The 19,979-nt window shown below is 33.8% G+C and overlaps 1 protein-coding gene across 2 annotated transcripts in view; it reads right to left on the bottom strand.

Moving 5' to 3' along the window:
- Window positions 1-19,979, bottom strand: part of GRIA4 (glutamate receptor, ionotropic, AMPA 4) — a 673,532-nt gene that overhangs the window by 5,402 nt on the left and 648,151 nt on the right. Inside the window, exon 14 of one of the 2 annotated variants that reach the window (XM_010855154.1) lies at window positions 2,102-2,216. In XM_010855154.1, the coding sequence (XP_010853456.1) occupies window positions 2,102-2,216 (115 nt within the window). Of the gene's footprint in view, window positions 1-2,101; window positions 2,217-8,744; window positions 8,860-19,979 lie in introns of both variants that reach the window. The other variant, XM_010855155.1, reaches the window with a different exon arrangement.

Below are 19,979 nucleotides of genomic sequence, written 5' to 3' on the forward strand. Positions count from 1 at the left end.
GAACACAGGAAATCCAAACAGCTAATTAAAGTCAATGTAATTTAACCTGAAATTATTTAACATGTATTAAGTCACTAATGTAACACTATGAATTTAAACATAAAGCTTATAGATCTTGAGAGAAATGAAATTATGATGATAAACAATAAATTGTGTATAATTACATTCAATAAAATCTGTAACATTTTATCACTGTTAACTGTATAAAGAAGAGCACTATACTTAACCATATATAAGCATAGGGTAGCAGAAGTGGGCTTATTATTGTTAAGTTTGAAAATGACATGCTTAAAACCCAATTACATGAGAAGGGAAACTGTTTTCCCTTTCCTTCCATTAAAACATTTTTAATGTTTGATTTTTTTTTTAATAAAGGTAACTTCATGCTTCCTACTTAAAGAAGTAAGGGACTTTAAGCTAGTAGTTTCACATCTTGTTTATCATGAATTCAGTGAATATATGCAAACAGTGTAGGTACTCGTTATTTGTTCTTTTAGTCACATTTGTTTGGGAAATCTGCTGGAAAATGGCACTTTAACATATTATATACTATTTATGCAGCACATTGGTATCTTTAAAGAAATATACAAATTTTTCCATGATCAATTGAAAAATAAGTCATTTGTGGACAGAGTTAAAACTATTTTTATTGATTTTAAAATATGACTCTATTTCACTTTAATATGCTTAATCAGTTAATATTTTAGACATATATTCTCCAGAGCTTTCATATACATATTATTTTATAATAAATTCAGAAATATTCAAGCATATTATTGGAAGATATTAAAATTATAACAATAATTCATATCTTTCATAAATTGTAAATATATATTATATAAAATTGAGTAGGTATTTTAGGTTGACTACCTGAAGAATGCCCTGAGGCCATCATCTTCTCAGTTGTGTGTCTTGTGCAACTTAATTAATTTTATTAGAGAATGTTTAACTTAAGTATTATGTACACTATATCTACTAAGCTATGATATCAACTGATTAGAGCAAAAATTTAGGATAACTTCATTTTAAAAATTAAGTACTTGTGCTTTTCTGACTTTACATAAGGGTTTGAAATAGCTTTTTCATTATTTGGCCAAGCTAGTCTCATTCCACTCTGGTTCAAAGGCAGACAAAAGTGATTAAAACAGAGGGAGATGCTTGAAAAGAGATCAGTTAATATTACTTTATCTCTTTCTTAAATTAACTGAAGTTTTCCTATATATGTAATTCACTTATTTAATGTCGTAGGATAGCTAATAGATTTTTTCTTTCTAAAAGAAGACATAGAAAAAATATTTCAAAAATCCTCAACCATGGCTTTTAAGCACTATGTCCTATTAATTTATGCAGGTATTTAGATTCACTGATAAACTGCCACAGTTTGTTCTTTAAATGAAAACATAACTGTAACACTATTTTCATTTGTACTCAACAGAATCAGACTTATAAGTTCCTGTATTGTTCTAAAAATAATTGATATAAGATCTCTGCATGAATGAAATCTTAGAAGTTGAGGGTATTATTCATAAACATTGATTTATTAAAATAACTTTGATAGAACAGAATTGGAAAATTTTACTCTGTTTATCTGTCAGAACGAAAATATAACAGATCATCTTCAAACTAAAGTGGAATGATTGGCAAAACAGACAAAAGACTGAACTTCTGAATAAGAAACATTTAATATTTAAAATTTTCTTTCTGTAGAAGACTACTGACCAATTTCCCATTTCCTGTTTTGAGAATACATCAGTTCTTGAAATAATAGATTTGATGTTCTTTGCCTCCAAAACAAATAAACAAAAATCAAACCTGAAAGCACTACTGTTATTAGTGGTACGTATATTTGAGAATAATATAGGACTTTTTTTTTTTATATATTTTTACAGTAAATTTAAGTTTATTTAAAAGCCTTAATATTGGGGAGCAGTTTGCAATTTTCTGAAAATATAATCCCTGTGGCTTAAATCATTGCATTAGTTTCTAGTTTAGATAGGTATAGAGAAACATTTAGTTTTTACTGTTTCCATATACTCTTGACAATTGCTCCCATTTACTGATTTGTGAACACAAGAGGAGGCCCCGAACTGCAGTGACTGACCTTGCTTCCAGAGTCCTTGGGTCCACATTCACCTTTATCGTACCACCATTTGTTTTTCAGCTTGTCTAAGACGCCTGCCTCACTGAGTTTCAAAACGGCAAGGTTTACAGGAGTTCTTCACGTGGAAAATAACATAAATAACATTATATATGTTATTTTATGTTATTCAAGTAAAACTACATTAGAATCGCATGGCAAAGTGACAGAGCAGAGGCCACAGTAGGTGTTATGTCTTGTACTGTAGGCCCAGGTTTCGAATCAGACATAAAACTGGGGCCTGCTCCATCGCTTTAGGTAACAGGCACATACTGCTAGGGAGGATTTTTAAATAAAATGTATGCAATTACTGTGAATCCAAAACTATTAGCCTGGATTGAGTTTCTTCAGCATTTTCAATTTTCCCACCATAAATGTAGAGTCATTCAAAATCTAGAATCTCTCTTCAAAAGTGGCTATAGGTTGACAGACTTAAAAAAATAGAAGCTAGAGAGAACTGGTTTCTTGCAGGCATCATTATTCAGCTAGTGGAATTTTGCTTTATGCTTTAAAAGTATGCTAAAGTGGAATGATTGGCAAAACAGATAAAAGATTGAACTTCTGAATAAGAAACATTTAATATTTAAAATTTTCTTTCTGTAGAAGACCACTGACCTCTGCCACGCTCATCCAAGACCTAATTTAAAGATGAGGGTGATTCTGATTCAAGTGTTACTGACACAGAGCCACCTTATACAGAGGAAAGTTCTTATAAGACAAATATGTAAATCATTATTTTAAAGTGTAAGCCAATGCTGATACTTTCCTTCTGAATTGCAGTATTTAACTTAAATATCACCAGAAATAATTTTCATCTATCTTAAATCTACCATATGAATATATTCTGAAGTGCAGTGACTATTTTATATTCTATAAATTCTTACCAACAAATATATGATAGATTAGGAATAACCAAGATTTTATAAATAGACTCTTCATACGATAAAATTCCTTTTCTTTTTTCTATTGTCTTTGAGTCCTTCATTACTAAATATTATACAAGGAGTCTCAGAGAGGAAATGTTCACTGGTCAGTCAGTATCAGTGTTCTAAGGAGTCTAAGAATTCTTCTTTCATTCCCATGTTAGCCTCTGTGTGTAGAATAAAGGCTAAGGAGATGGATGGCAAGCAGTAACACGTAGGACCTTCTGTTGTTATTATAACAACAGATATTATTATTCTGTTTTTTGTGGTTGTTTGGTTTTCATTTCTTTTTGCTTTTTACAAACATTCAAAGAGAGACTGCTTGCATTCCTCTTGACATTTTTAAGGCTGCCACAATCATTTTGTCTGCCTGTATCACCTAATGCCTCACTTCTAGGAAATGTTGAATCCATTTGGAGAAACACAGTATGTATCTATTTGGTTACAAGGGAATTAATTCCACAAACCTATCTACAAAACTAGGTAATGCACTAATAATGATGCTGATGATGGTTCCTAACACTTACTGAACACTTACTATGTACCAAGGGACTATTAAAAGTATTTTACATGTTTAGTTGCTATTATCACTTGTATTTTACAAATGAGGAAATCAAAACACAGAAAGGTTAACTTATCTAGGCACATCTAGGAAGGAGCTGAATCAGGGTTTGTAATGGTCTACTTTCATAGCCTGCGTAATTAAAAATATTAACAACAGAAGACTCAAGAAATAGGAATTTATGGTTTATTGAGCTTTCTGATTAACAGTTAAACTAAAATTCACTTTTTTAAGGTATTGTTGGTTCTGAAAAAAGTTTCTAAAGTATGTTTTTCTTTTCAGTTATATGGTTTTTGAATTCAATTTAATTTTTGTATCAATGTTATAAGATCTTACAAGGTTTATTTTCCAATTTAAAAATATGCAATTGCCACATTTCTAGAATATTATATTATTTTTTGGATTAAAATCTAACGTTAGCATGATTTAAAACTTTGTACTAAAAACTGAGTTTGGGGGTGGGGTGAGGTGAGGATTATGGATAACTGGAGTCCTTGGTTAGCCCCAGTTAATCTAGATTTTACTATCTATAACCTCCCCACCTCCACATACATCTACCGCTTCCATTTATTAAGTGATTGTTATAAAACCACACCTGCGTGTTGGTTGGTGAACTGTGAGCTTAGAGAATAGAAGACATATATCATTCATCTTCGTAAAATATTTACAAGGGTATCTGACTCAGGCTAGGTGCTCTGTAAAATTATTACATTTGAATTATTTTGAATCCAGGACAAGCACTTTTTAAAACTGACACTAAGGGTTTTTTGGTCATCAAGCTAGCCCACTAAAGCCTTTTTAACACATGTACAGAGTACATTATTGGAATAGGAAATGGCAACCCATTCCAGTGTTCTTGCCTGGAAAATCCCATGGACAAAGGAGCCTGGCAGGCTACAGTCCTTGGGGGCACAAGGAGTCAGACATGACTTAAGCGACTGAGCACGCAAAGAGTACATTATATTAGCCCACATTGCACTTCTTGAATGGGCTGTGATGGGAAGAGGAAGATTTAATGCTGAAAAGAGAAGGAAACTGAAAGCAGTTTCCTTAAAGTTTCTTATAGAAGGGACAGCTAAATGCAAAACTGTGGATTAAATGAAGACTGCCTTTGACTTACCTCTCTCCCTTCCTAAGGTATCATTTCTCCTACCTGCTTCATTTTTCCCTTGCCTCTTTGTCCTTTCTGCTATTCACTCCAGTAGTCTGGTTTTAGAGGATAAAATTAGATTAGAATTTTGAGTATAAGACATTTATCAATAACCAAACTTAATGGTCAAGTGGTGGAATGTCAGACACTGAGCAAGGAATTCATTACTAGGAAAATCCTTCTCTAAGGGTTAGCTTTCCTGACTGATCTTTGTTTAATACATTTTTTCCTGCTTATGAATGCATGTTTTCCATAATAATTTCTTTTTTATTGCATTTGTTTCCATGGCTGTGGATAAGGCCATTTGCAAGTATAACATATTTTAAAGTCAGGCTGTATTCTTTAAAGTGTCAAATTAAAAACTATATATTATGGGATTTGCTATACTCCTAAATAACTCATTATTTGGTAATCACATTTACAAAATGGCTTTAATATAAATATCTATATCTATGAGTATGCCTATTTTTTATATATGTATGTTATATATATATATGAGGAGAATAAAGTATAAAACAAGCAAAAAATCAATAATTTTGTAGGTAGTATTAGCATTATGGGTCATTAATGTTTCTAAACATTGCCAAAATTTCCTATTAGAACCTGGTTTAAACAATTGACACAGAAATAGGGATAAAATTCTGCGTATGGTTTGTGCTCAGACTAAATCATATCAGATTAATCAAAGGGGATATGAGTTTTAGACACTGCAATGAAACTTATAATTTGGTTCATTGTCAATTAGGGAATTTCTGTTATTCACAAAAATGAGTATGGTTTTCTTATGATCATAAAAATGGCCACAGCACAATAACATTCAAATGAGTAATTTTTCAAACAAACAAATTCATCCTCTCCCAAATCATGCCTTTCCACTTTATTTCATTTTACATATCAGACTTTTTTCCTTATTTCTTTTGTGGAACCTCTGGTTGAGGGATACTTTGGTCATGTTCTGGGAACGGCTATCAGTTGAGCTGATTATTTTGTAGCCATGGGCTGAAAATGGAAGCTGTCACTGTGACTCTAAATAATTTAGTTGTTGATTATATTAAATCATAAGCTCCTTGATGGAAAGAATAGTACATAATTTTTTTTTTTTTTTTTTTTTACCCACAGATACTGGTGCATGGCCCAGGTAAAACACAACTTTACTATTATGCCACTGTGTGAAAGTCTGGAGATACCCTTCCTTGTTACAGTCCTGTAAATAACAGGTGGATCAATTGGCTCCTCCTTGGAACCTATTCATGTGTGGTACAGCTTCCCATGCTTTTTCCCCTTCACCAGATGAGTCACTGTTAGGAAAGTTAAGTTTTTCCTACTAAGACTGTATATCTCAAAATCAGATCACATCAGATAATTGTATACTTGTGATGAGATCTCTGAATGTGCACTGTACACAATGTGCATTGTAGATAAACTGGCAGCATTTAATTTTCTCTTCTGCTTTGGCTTTATACTTATCAAAGCCCACAAGCCAACATCATCTTCCAATTCAGTATTTTTCCTCCTTTTACCTTTTTCAATAAAGATCAGGCCAAATGGAAGGGGTGAGGTAAGTTCAAAAAGAAAATCAGTCACCCAAAGAAGGTACAGAACAAAAATTAAAAAGCAGCAACTGCCTCCTGGTAGTCTACTTTGATTCTAAGTTAGGTCAGGCCAATTAAAATATCATTTTTTAAAATAGGTGCAGAATTATTGTTGTTCAGTTACCAGTTGTGTTTGAGTCTTTGTGACCCCATGGACTGCAGCATGCCAGGCCTCCCTGTCCCTCACCATCTCCTGAAGGTAGTATTATTATTACCCATTCTATTGGTGACAAATATTATATCAGTATACAATCTACTAAAATTTTTTTTGTAGTATGAAATCAAAATTGTTGAGGGAAAATAGAACATAATAACATGCATTTTATGTTAATTTTATAGCATTTCAGAAAATGACTTATTAGGATATGAAATAATATTTTCATATCTTAAATTTATATCTAAATAAAATTTTAGAATATTATCTTAGAGTTTATGTTTGGTGAAAGTAACAGGGGCAAGCAGTTTGATTTTTGAAAACTACAAGGTTGGCTTCGTATTTATTTCTTTAGATGACAAATATTTACTTGGTGTCCATTATGTACCAAACAATGTTTTGGATGCAACTAGATTAAATTCAACTGAGCTGTCCAATCCCTTATTTAAATAAATTAAAATGACCTTTGTTACATAGATTTTTTTCCATTATGTATGCATTTCTGCTTCTGTTTGCTTATTTTTCTGTGGAACGAGTTTTTAATGTACACTAAAACAGGAATTCATTATTTACTTTTATGGAAAACTTTGTCTGTTAAGCAATATTATACTTTGTTTATATTTGTGACAAAAATATAAATTTGCAAACAATTTCTTTTTCAAACTGAATAGAATATCTTCAATTTTGTTTTCTCTGGTTCTATTAGAGTATATTTTCTTACATTTCTAATTTGCATAGAGGAGTAGGTTATTATTGTAAATGAGTAATTTTCTGTTTATGTGTGTATATATGTATGTATTTATATTTTATGAGAATGACCGGAATGTTCTAGGCAAGCTGGGGCACCAAAATACAAAAGAGTTAACACTCCTAAAGAAAACAAACAGTTGATGTCTTGAATGGAGGTAGCTTAAAGGGGAATCATCTCAGAAGAACCCTGATGACTCTCTAGGGGGCTCATATTCTCCCTTAGGACAGTCGATGAATGATGAGAATTGTGTCCACACCATTTTGTTTTTTTGTCTTCTTTCCTGCCTCCTTCTATTGCCAAAATAATCATCTGGCAAAGTTTATTCTTTCTCTTCCTGCAACAGGGCTGGCAGGATGCACAAGGGAGATGAATTTGAAAGACTTTTCAGATCAGGATCAAGGGGGAAGTTATCAGCATTGAAAGAGGGTGAGGTTAGCAGTTTCCTTGACTGATACTCCTTTTCTAAAAAATAATTATTTTAATTGGAGGATAATTATTTTAAAATTTTGTGATGGTTTTACATTATCATATGTAAAATAGACAGATACTCCTTTTAAATAGAGCATCATTCTTTGGGCTTGGTGGCCAGACAAGTGAGATAATTTGTAGCCCACTGAAGAACCTGAAGAAGAGCAGGGTTTCTTGTTTCGGGCAGTACTCTAGAATTTAAAAGAAAGGCAAGAATGTATATTTTAAAATTTCAGTGTTCTTACATACCGATTGAAGATATGTAAGGAAAGAAATTCAGTCAGAATATTCCCATCTCTAGATTGCTTTAAGTCTATCTACAGTGAAGAAGAGTTCTGAAACACTGGTTAATAATTTCTGCTAACTGTATACCTTTTTTTAAAAGACACTGCTTAGAAATAAATATAAAACATTATTTTATGAAGCTGGAAATATGACATGGATGCAGTAAAGATAAAGCTGAGTTGGTCTTGTTTTTATAATCCGATCTTTCTTTAGTTTGATTCATTTATGGAAGGCAGAAGCGTATAGTTCATAATTTCTTTTGATTTGTTATGTAATTTGCTATTTAATGGAAGCCTGACAGTTTTACGTGGAGAAATGTCTTTCTGGAAGGTACCTGGTCTAGGTGAGGCTAGACTATTGCTATTATTCAAAAATATTTTGTGGCAGCTCTGGTGAAGAAAACAAGACAGACTGACCCTTTCTGTTCTCTCTCCTCATCACTTTCAAAAGCCTGCTTTCTCACACCAAGGTTCCTAGGACTATGTCTGATCTGTAACTTCTTCCAAACCAGAGATTTAAGTGACAGTTTTAGTTAGGTTTGTTAGTGTGTCCCCAAATTGATATTGTTTGCAAATATTTTTGCTTTGACAGTAATTGCATACTTAAGTTTGTGAAGGAATTTGGCGATTCCCATGGTATTCACAGGTCTGAATTGCGTCTCCTAGCAGATGCACCTATTACTTCACACACTGTTACCCGCTCTTGGTGACATTGAGGCTAACCTTGGAGTCACCTCCCCCGCTGCCACATTCTCCTTTGTCGTACCACCATTTGTTTTTCAATTTGTCCAAGAGGCCTTGTTCATTCAGTTTTAAAACTGCGAGGTTAACAGCATTTCTTGAAACGATAAAACATATCTTGTAAGAAACTGCACAGCTGTTAAGATGTTAGAAGGAATGAGGGTTTAAGCTCTTTTATAAGCTTCTCCCAGATGCTAAATAAACCTCTCATTTTGTCATCCTGCAGCCCCTTCTACCAGGCAATTGTAATTTCCTTCAAAGTATATTAAACCTATGATATCTGGTGCTATTCACTTTCACAGTTCATTTATTATCAAGTAACTGACATCAACATCAAGCAATTACATGAATTTTCTTGTTTGCAAAACAGTAATAAACTTGAATTTACTAGTAATTGAGAAAGAATTTTGTCTTGAATTCCCTTGCTTCTAGAATGTCAATGACCAATAGGAAAAAAAATGAAAATACATTCCCAGAAGGAAAAATATAATTGCACAAACAAATCAACAAATCTGCAACTAATTTTTGTGTACTGACTTCCTAACAAAGAGTATGGCTTAATTATTATTCCTTTTATTATTTGTATTGGTTCAGTTTTCTGGTCTGGAAGTCATAGGATGGTCAAAAGAAAGGTAGTAGCAGCTCTCAGGGAATTTATATTTGAATTCTGTGTTGATTTTTAAAGTCACTAGCTGCTATTTAGAAAACAGGATCATACATCCAACTTGTTTGTTTAAATTATATAATTAAACCCCAGGAAAATATGCTGCATGTGATATGGGCAAACAAACACTAGATTAGATTTCTTCCATGTGTATCTCTATAGGGGATAATGGTGGCATATTCTAATTATTTTCTAAGAGGATTAAAAAGATGTGTCATGGATTTTGCTTCCCATGTACTTGGTTTCTTTCTTGCTTTCAAGGTATGGGTTTTAATTGAACCATCAACTGTTTAAACAAGTTTTCCCAGCATTTAATGAAATGACTGTTAAATCTAGTGAGTGGCTTATATACTGAGCGACTTTGAGTTCAGTTTGGGCCATTCTATTTGATAATTGCCCAGTTTGGTGATTGATTAATGACAAATTAATTATATTTAATACTCAATTTATTATTATACTTAATAATTAATAATAAAATAAAAACAACCTCATGTTAATGGATAGCATTTGAACATTGATTTGCAAGTTAAATATCATTTAGTTGATTAATAAAATGCATTGTTTGTTTAACCACAAATCAGCCTATTAAAATATTTATTCTCTTAAAATGTGTTTGTAATATTTCAGGTAAATTATGTCCCTTTTCCAGTGTTGTAATGGTCTGATCCACTTGGAGAGTAAATATTTCCCATGAATAAACCACATACTTTGAGAGGATGGACACTTTCTAAGAGTTAGATTGCCATTTACTAAATGCTAATGAAATAGTTAGCTGTTCCCACACTCCGAAGTAAGTCCCACGCTAGTAGTGTAAAATAAGTAATATACTTCCTGAGGTGAAAAGTTATCAGTTTAATCAGCAAAAGGACCAGGCTGAAATGTAGGAATAAATGAAAACTCAGTGTGGCTAGAGACATCTATTTTTTAAAAAATACTGTTAGGAGAAAAGAATTGTTTAATTTTACTTTCCAAAGAAACTAAATTTGTCTTTCAGTGAACTAAAACTAACAAAAGTTTTCTATTTTGGAGAAAATTGTTTTTACAATCCATTTTATTTTAGTCTTAAACATTTCTATCAGATTCTTTTTCAGTAAAGTGCTATCCCAATTAATTTATATGTTGGTTTAGACCACTCCTTTGATAAAGCTATAATCATTTCATGAGAGGGTTATTTAACAGGGTTATTAGCCATATCCAAAAACAGTTTCACAGCACAATAGAAAACAAAAAAGCAAAATTAAAAAATGGATAAGGAAAACAAGGTTTATGTTGAGAAAATTGTTTGGAATAAAGCTTTCTACAAAGTTATTCTAAGACATTGTCTTTCTAATAACATCTAATAGGCCATGTAAAAACAGCTCAGTTTCACACTGCTATCCATATATGTGCATGTATGTATATCTATATTAGTCAATATAGCACTCTTGACCAGTAGGTTAAGTCACTGCCCAGTTTACAATTAATCCACATTTTCTTGTGGTTCCTCAATAGAATTCACTTAATACTATCACGTGTAAAATGTACTTTCCATAAATGAAGGCACTTTGTAATTAATATTTAGGGACAATCTTTAGGATTTTGAGGACTTCTCTGATGGCTCAGATGGTAAAGCGTCTGCCTACAATGCAGGAGACCTGGGTTTGATCCCTGGTTCAGGAAGATCCCCTGGAGAAGGAAATAGCAACCCACTCCAGTACTCTTGCCTGGAGAATCCCAGGGACAGAGGAGCCTGGTAAGATACAGTCCATGGGGCCGCAAAGAGCTGAACACGACTTCACTTTCACTTTCACTTTAGGATTTCAAGATTTCTTTGCCTTTTAAAAAGGCTTGCTATTTTCTGTAATTGTCTGACTAAAGATGTAATTTCTTTGTGTAATCAGTTTAGGTCTAACTGTTTCCTTAGACTGCTATTTATAATACAGCACACACCACATCTGTAAGGACCATTTGAATATCTGCTCTACTTTATAGAATGCATCACATTTACATATTATTAATAAGAATCATCAACTGACTTTTAAAATATACATAAAGTTACTTATGATGGTCTATAGTCCCTGGGGTCACAAAGAGTTGGACACAACTGAGCATGCACACACCTAAAGTTACTTTACTCAGTTTTCTAGATTAGATTAAAAACCATTTTTTATCCGGGTAAAAAGGGAAAGGAACACTGAAGACATAATTACAAGCAAGCCTAAGGAACTCAGAAGGAGTCAGGAAAATAAAGTACATAAAAAGCAGATCCTTGCTGCAGCACATTTTACTACTGCTTTGAAATTCCCTTCATACATTTCAGACATAGATTTTGAAATCTATGTCAACAAACTAAAACTGATGATGAGAATATTCTTGTCTTGGTTAAGCATTAGAGAAGTTGCAATAGTGATCTGCCAAGAAGATAAGAAAAAATAAAAATATTGAGGGTTATTTTTTACATTAATTATTCCCTTCATTCTATTAAATGCAGCTTTTACAGAATAAACAAATGAAATAAATTGCTTTCATTTAAAAATGGAAGGAGAGGAAGAAACAACAAGTGATCACATTGTTTTTCTAGCGATATAAACCACATTTGAGAGCCCAGGTATGTTGACCATGACCGTTTATAAGACTACAACAGGGCCTATGTACCATACTTATTTGCCTAGTCCGTTTATGACTTAGCAGAATCCTAGGTAAGAAAAACCCCTCTCCAAATAGCTTTTTCATAGTGGTGAGATGATGGGGAACACAATTCAGGGTTGAAACAAAAATGCTCACTCAGACAAATTCCAGGAACTCTGGAAAAATTTCAAGGGTTTTTATTTCTGAACTGTTGTTCAATTGAGTTTGAGATTATGAAATCTATCTCTCATTGCCCAAGGCTCTGGGACCCATTTTTGTTAACTAAACAAAAGCTATACAATGGGAACTAACAGACTTAAACTTTTCCATTTATTAATTTTGCATAAATTAATCTAATGCAAATTAAGATTTTCTTGTTGAAAGCGTGCTTAATTCAGGCTAAGATATTTATATTTTCCTCTCTATCCTCCCATAAGTAATTTATTATTAATCTGTAGATTTAGATATTTTTTTATGCTTACTTTATGCCTTACTCATTGTATTTACTTCTAGACCATAATTCTTATAGTTTATTTTTTTCTGTTAGTGAGATATTAACATTCATATAGAGAAAACTTGAAAGATTTGTTTAATAAAGTACTCATGATTTCCTGGATTTGAGAATATTATCATAAAGAACTGATATATAAGCTTTAGATACAGTTATTGTTTGTACACAAGAAATTTACGGTATATATAATTTCTAAAATAAAGTCAGCAATATTATATTTAGTCTAGTTAAAGCAAATTCAATTACATTTTACTTAGTAGGATGAATACTTCATTATTGTCTATGATATCAATAATATATGGGCTTAATGGATTTTTTTGTCTAAACTATGTAATTTTGCTAATGCATTATTATCCTTATAAAGAGGGATTCATTAATTATATGCACATGAAAAAGTCTCCTTAGTTTTAGGCCTGTACTCTTTTAACTTGAGTATTCTCTTCATACTTAATTCTCTATAAAATTTAAATATCAGGTGTTACAATATTCAGAATATTTACCTGAATGATGCTACAAAGTATTTTCATAGTCCTAGTAAATTTTAGTATTATGTGACTCAACAAGAAATTGTGTAAAATACCTTAGAAAATCCTTTAAAATCTGCAAAAGACATTGGTAGATAGTTTATGCAGGAAGAAGTACAAATCATATAAAAATGATTTACTCTTACTTAGAATTAAACTAATGTGAATCCAAGAAATGCAAATTTTTTGCTCTTCATATTAGAAAAGCTAAAAATAAGGATAATATTTAGTATAGCCAAGGAATTAATGTTGTCCTGAAATTAGAATACACTGAAAATAGAATAGAAAGAAAATAATATGGTTTTATAAAACAAAAAAATCCAGTTCTTACCCTTGCAAATTATTAATAACAATTCCCCTTTGAGGAATCAATCCTAGGAAATAAATCAATGATGTTGACAAAGTAATATGATAAATGTTATAGCATGTTTATATAACAAAACATTGAAAGCAACTTATATGCCCAACAGAAAGGGAGAATTAAGCAGATTTAGTGTACAACAGTGGTTTTCAATCTTGATTTAAATGTTAGAACCATTTATTACAAATACAGATGCTCAGGACTAACTTGCTGTATCAGAATCTTCTGACATGGTGGCAGCGTGTATACGTTTTTAGAAAGCTCCCTAAAGGATAGCAATGATAAGCACCAATAATCCATATGACTGAATGTTTAACAATCATTACAGGATTTTAATGACAAAGGAAATGCTTAATGTTGAGTGAATAAAAGAAACAAATTGTATATTCATTGTGATCTTAATTTTAGAAAAGATATATAAGGTTTATATGTATGTGTATATATATATAAGTGCCATATATATTTTTATATATAATTTAAATATTTATTTAAATGCTATTTATTTGTATGTATAGATGTTAATGAAAGTCGCTATCTGTAGGTAGTAGGATTATGATTGATTTGGCTTGCATATTGTTCTTTGTGCTTTCCCACTCATTCAAAATTTTCTTCAATGAAAAGTGACACTTTAGTAAAGAACAAATAAAACTACTCTCTTAATTATTTTATAATATGCATATTAGAATTGTTTCATGCAAATTAAAATATATATTCTATTTTGGATCAAGAAAGATTAAGGAAGTTAGAAGTTAGAAATTTTTCTTAAGGATCTCAGAAAAGAATTCATTGTTTGACAGTATGGTTTGCTTTGGCTCACTTGGTTTTGTGTCTCTAGTCAAGGCTGGATGGAGAACATGTGATACATTTGGCTTCTACAAAGGTTCTACCTTATTTGAGGGGAGCAGGTCTGTCAGAGAGGTGTGAGTCTACCCACCAGAAAGGATCTGCGGGAGGTTAATGGAACTCTCAGTGGCCTAGAGAGAAGCCTTGCAGTTTCACAAAAATTACATAGACAAGGTGACTTTTTCCCCTTAGGACAGATTAAATGAAGGTGATTGTGACTAAACTTGAGTCCTGCTAAGTGGGCCATTATATATATATAGCTTTGTTTTTAAAAAAGATTATATGGTTGGAAGTTATGTTCTTTTACAAATGAGCATTAAACTCTAAGAAAAAACTTTTTTTCAGGGGTTTTAAAAAAGGCAATTAAAAAAAAAACTTCCATCATACAACATACTTTTTCTATCCTTCTTTTTGAAATCATGCTAAAATTGCAGGTTGAAAAACTCATCTGATTTAAATTTTGTTGTGCAGCAGGTAAGTATATGCTGAAGTTTTTCCAGGGCCACTCAATAGGAAAATACTGATTTCATAAAATATAAATAATAACCAACTCTGTATAGATTAGTCATTCTGATATTTAAAAGGCTGCATTCTCAGTATTTTAACAAGTGTTATGTACATGAAAGTTCATCCCATATGGAATATGAAATAGGTAGACAGGAGCAAATGTCACAGAGGATTTGACTTTTGTGGTTTAATCATGTCCTCCTGTTCACTCCCCACTCTTACATAAAGGTAGCTAGAGGAAATTAGTAGGAAAACTGAGAATTTACAACAAATTACAGAACTTTGTATACAGGCAGTTAATAACTACTTGAGAAAAAGAACTATTTTATTACTCAAAGAAATATAGAAAGTGAATAAAAATCAATAGGCTATCAAACAGCTAAATATATCTGATTTATGGAAAAATATTTGTTTTCACAGTTCTACCCTTTATCTGCTATGTAGGCCTGGAAGATGAGCTAATTCTCAGCATTTATCAATGTTCCACTGTTTTCAGTTTAACTTGTAGCTGTGCTCTCATTACTTTTCCCTCAAATTATTCCTTCCAGTAAATAAGCACAAGCCTTTTTTTGCTTCATTGGGTTTGTGCGCTCATTTCCAAAGGAAGAATTTGGGCCAAGTTGCTCTACATGTATATGCAGACATTTTTAGAAAAAATATTAAGTTTTCACTCCAGTTTGCCTATGTGATGACAGTTAAGGCTTGCATAAAATGGCACTATTGATCAATAATTTAACACCAAAATTCAGAGGGAAAATTATTTAACATGAAAAGACAATTCAGACCCAGCAGGATTTATAATGAGTATTTGAAAACCATTTTTGTAATGAGGGATTTCTTGTCTTTATTTTGGAGTCTGGATGACATATATATAATTAAGTTATATATAGAGAAATGTACATCATGAGAAACGCTGGGCTGGAAGAAGCATGAGCTGGAATCAAGATTCCCAGGAGAAATATCACTGACCTCAGATATGCAGATGGCACCACCCTTATGACAGAAAGTGAAGAGGAACTAAAAAGCCCCTTGATGAAAGTGAAAGAGAACAGTGAAAAAGTTGGCTTAAAGCTCAACATTCAGAAAACGAAGATCATAGCATCTGGTCCCATCACTTCATGGGAAATAGATGGGGAAACAGTGTCAGACTTTATTTTTTGGGGCTCCAAAATCACTGCAGATGGTGATTGCAGCCATGAAATTAAAGGACGCTTACTCCTTGGAAGGAAAGTTATGACCAACCTAGACAGCATATTCAAAAGCAGAGACATTACTTTGCCAACAAAGGTCCGTCTAGTCAAGGCTATGGTTTTTCTAGTGGTCATGTATGGATGTTAGAGTTAGACTGTGAAGAAAGCTGAGCACCAAAGAATTGATGCTTTTGAACTGTGGCATTGGAGAAGACCCTTGAGAATCCCTTGGACTACAAGGAGGTCCAACCAGTCCATCCTAAAGGAGATTAGTCCTGGGTGTTCATTGGAAGGACTGATGTTGAAGATTAAACTTCAATACTTTGGCCACCTCATGCAAAGAGTTGACTCATTGGGAAAGACACTGATGCTGGGAGGGATTGGGGGCAGGAAGGGGATGACAGAGGATGAGATGGTTGGATGGCATCACCGACTCTATGGACATGAGTTTGGGTAAACTCCGGGAGTTAAAGTGATGGACAGGGAGGCCTAGCATGCTGCGGTTCATGGGGTTGCAGAATCGGACACGGCTGAGCAACTGAACTGAACTGATAGAAATGTTTGTATTTCATATTTCACTTGAATGAAAAAGAACTGAACAAATAGAGTTAACACTGGGCTAGATTCCAAGAATTGTCTCTAAATTGTGTTCTTTGGGATTTGCATGACTAATTCCTATTTGAGAACTAGGCCCCAAGAATGTGATTCTTAGAAAGAACACTATTATTTTTTGTGAGGGTATCTGCCACTGGTTTAGGTAGCACACTAACTAGAGATTGTGATAAACAACAAAAAAATTTATATTTTAATATTGAGGTTTTTAAATGTAATCTTTACAAATATTTTATCCAGCCTGATTTCTTGATTTTTGTCAGTTTTAGGTCGCATACTAGAATTTTTTGCCCTCCTTTGGTCATAGACTTCTTTTAGAAGTCAATGAAAGCATGTATACTTCCTCAGGAAAAATACACAAACATGCAAAACTCAGACTGATACACAATTTTAGGGAACTGCATGGAAACAAAATCTGCCATGGCAAAATATATCCGGCATGTGGATTATTTCAAGATGAAAATAATCATGGCACAAAAGATACAAGAAGAAACTTTGATCTTCTTGCTAACTGCCTTAAGAATTGAGATAGTATTCCTCTGTTACAGGAATAGAGTTACCGCCAGGGATATCTGCAAAGAATATTGGCTAGGTAGGTATCACGGGGGAAACTCTTAGAGATCAGGGTCTATTTTGTATCCCATTGTCTCTGCCTGGCCCTGCAAACATTTGGTTCCCAAACATTTGCTTTTCTATCTCTATGTGAATTGCCTTCCTCTCTTTTGAAGTTCCAAACCTTTACCCACAACATCCCTTTTTGTCTTTTGCTGAAGATGGTATTTAATGTGAGGATTTGGGCCACTTTGGCTAGTTACTAAGTTTTTTTGGGTCTCTGCCATGTATATATGTTATTAAACTTTTGTTTGATTTTCTCCTGTTAATCTGTCTCATGTCAACTTAATTTTTAGAATAGCCAGAAGAGCCTATAAGGGTAAAGGAAAATTTATTCCTCCCCAACAGATAGGATTCAACTTTATTGGCTGAACACTACTCCCTATAAAGCTGCTGCAGTTAAGAGACCCTGGGGCACCTGACAAAAGCCAGCACAAGGTATTATTTGTTACCATGTGGGCTAGTCTCACAAATCTCTGGCTGCACAGTCTGTTGGAAAAGAGACTAGTTTTTCTCTTTTCGAAAATTAGATTAACAGGAGAAAATACTTGTGAGGCTAGATCCTTGTAGTTTGTGACTCTTGGTTTAAAGTTTCGTAAAGTACTACCCTTGGTTTGTTGATCATTTTTCCCCAGAGATGGTCACTGATTTTCTTTGTCTTTGTCTTTTGTGTCATTTGTTTTAAGGAGAAAACCATTGGTGTGATTAAGTTTTCCTTTTGTCTTGTTCTATGTCTTGAAGGTTTGGTTTTTATCCTAATGAGAAAAATCTCTCTGGTTTCTGGCATCCAAAAGGTACACATACCAGTGTTCATTTAGCAGCTAGTTAAATAGGCTGAGATTCTGAGCAGTCTCTTTGTTCAGCTGTGCCAGCTCTCACAGGGAGTTTTGTCACAAGGGGTCCAGTCTATAAGGGGCCTTTCTCTTCTCAAACTTTTTTGGCTATTTTGAGAGTCACAAAACATGGGGACTAAATCATCTATGGCTTTACTTCAGGACACCTGTTGTGTCCATGATACCGTGTCTAGAAAGTTACTTCAGGGTCTTTCTATAAATTGGCTTATTGGTTTAAATCACTATTAAATTCCTACTCATCAGTGGTCCTCCTTCATGGATCGCAGTCTTTTCATGGTGAAAGGGCTTGCATAACTCAATGTATCCATGAGCCATGTCACGCAGGGTAATCTAAATGGATGGGTCATAGTGAAGAGTTCTGAAAAAATGTGGTCCTCTAGAGAAGAGAATGGCAAACTACTACAGAATTCTTGCTATGCAAACCCTATGAACAGTATGAAAAGGCAAAAAGATATGATACCAAAGATGAGCCCCTCAAGTTGGAAAGTGTCTGATAGGCTACTAGGGAAGAACAGAGAACAATTATTAAAAGCTCCAGAAAGAATGAAGTGGCTGGGCCAAAGTGGAAATGGCACTCTGTTGTGGTGTGTCTGGTGGTAAAAGTGAAGTCCGATGCTGTAAAGAACAATATTGCATAGGAACCTGGAATGTTAGGTCCATGAATCAAGGTGAATTGGACATGGTCAAGTAAAAGATGGCAAGAGTGAACATTGACACCTTATGAATCAGTGAACTAAAATAGATGGGGATGGGTTAATTTAATTAAGATGATCATTATATCTACTACTGTGGTCAAGAATTCCTTAGAAGAAATGGAGTACCCTCATAGTCAATGAAAGAGTTAGAAATGCAGTACTTGGGTGCAGTCTTAAAAAGGACAGAATGATCTCTGTTTCCAAGGCAAATGGTTCAACATCACAGTAATCCAAGTTTAGGTGCCAACCAGTGATGCTGAAGAAGCTGAAGTTGACCAGTTTTTGTAGTGATCTACAACAATAAACTGTAGAAAATCCTGAAAGATATGGGAATACCAGACCACCTGACCTGCCTCTTGAGAAATCTGTATGCAGGTCAGGAAGCAACAGTTAGAACTGGACATGGAACAACAGACTGGTTCCAAACAGGAAAAAGGAGTACGTCAAGGCTGTATATTGTCACCCTGCTTATTTAACTTCTATGCAGAGTATATCATGAGAAATGCTGGGCTGGAAGAAGCACAAGCTGGAATCAAGATTGCTGGGAACAATATCAATAACCTCAGATATGCAGATGACACCACCCTTATGGCAAAAAGTGAAGAGGAACTAAAAAGCCTCTTGATGAAGGTGAAAGAGGAGAGTGAAAAAGTTGGCTTAAAACTCAATGTTCAGAAAATGAAGATCATGGCATCTGGTCCTATCACTTCATGGGAAGTAGATGGGGAAACAGTGGAAACAGTGTCAGACTTTATTTTTTGGGGCTCCAAAATCACTGCAGATGGTGATTGCAGCCATGAAATTAAAAGACACTTACTCCTTGGAAGAAAAGTTATGACCAACCTAGACAGCATATTGAAAAGCAGAGACATTACTTTGCCAACAAAGATCCATCTAGTCAAGGCTATGGTTTTTCCTGTGGTCATGTATGGATGTGAGAGTTGGACTGTGAAGAAAGCTGAGCGCCGAAGAACTGATGCTTTTGAACTGTGGTGTTGGGGAAGACTCTTGAGAGTCCCTTGGACAGCAAGGAGACCCAACCAGTCCATTCTGAAGGAGGTCAGCCCTGGAATTTCTTTGGAAGGAATGATGCTAAAGCTGAAACTCCAGTACTTTGGCCACCTCATGTGAAGAGTTAACTCCTTGGAAAAGACTCTGATGAGGGGAGGGATTGGGGGCAGGAGGAGAAGGGGATGACAGAGGATGAGACGGCTGGATGGCATCACCGACTCGATGG

Source organism: Bison bison, unplaced genomic scaffold, assembly GCF_000754665.1.
Source record: "Bison bison bison isolate TAMUID 2011002044 unplaced genomic scaffold, Bison_UMD1.0 scf7180017864355, whole genome shotgun sequence".
NCBI classification, from domain to species: domain Eukaryota; kingdom Metazoa; phylum Chordata; class Mammalia; order Artiodactyla; family Bovidae; genus Bison; species Bison bison.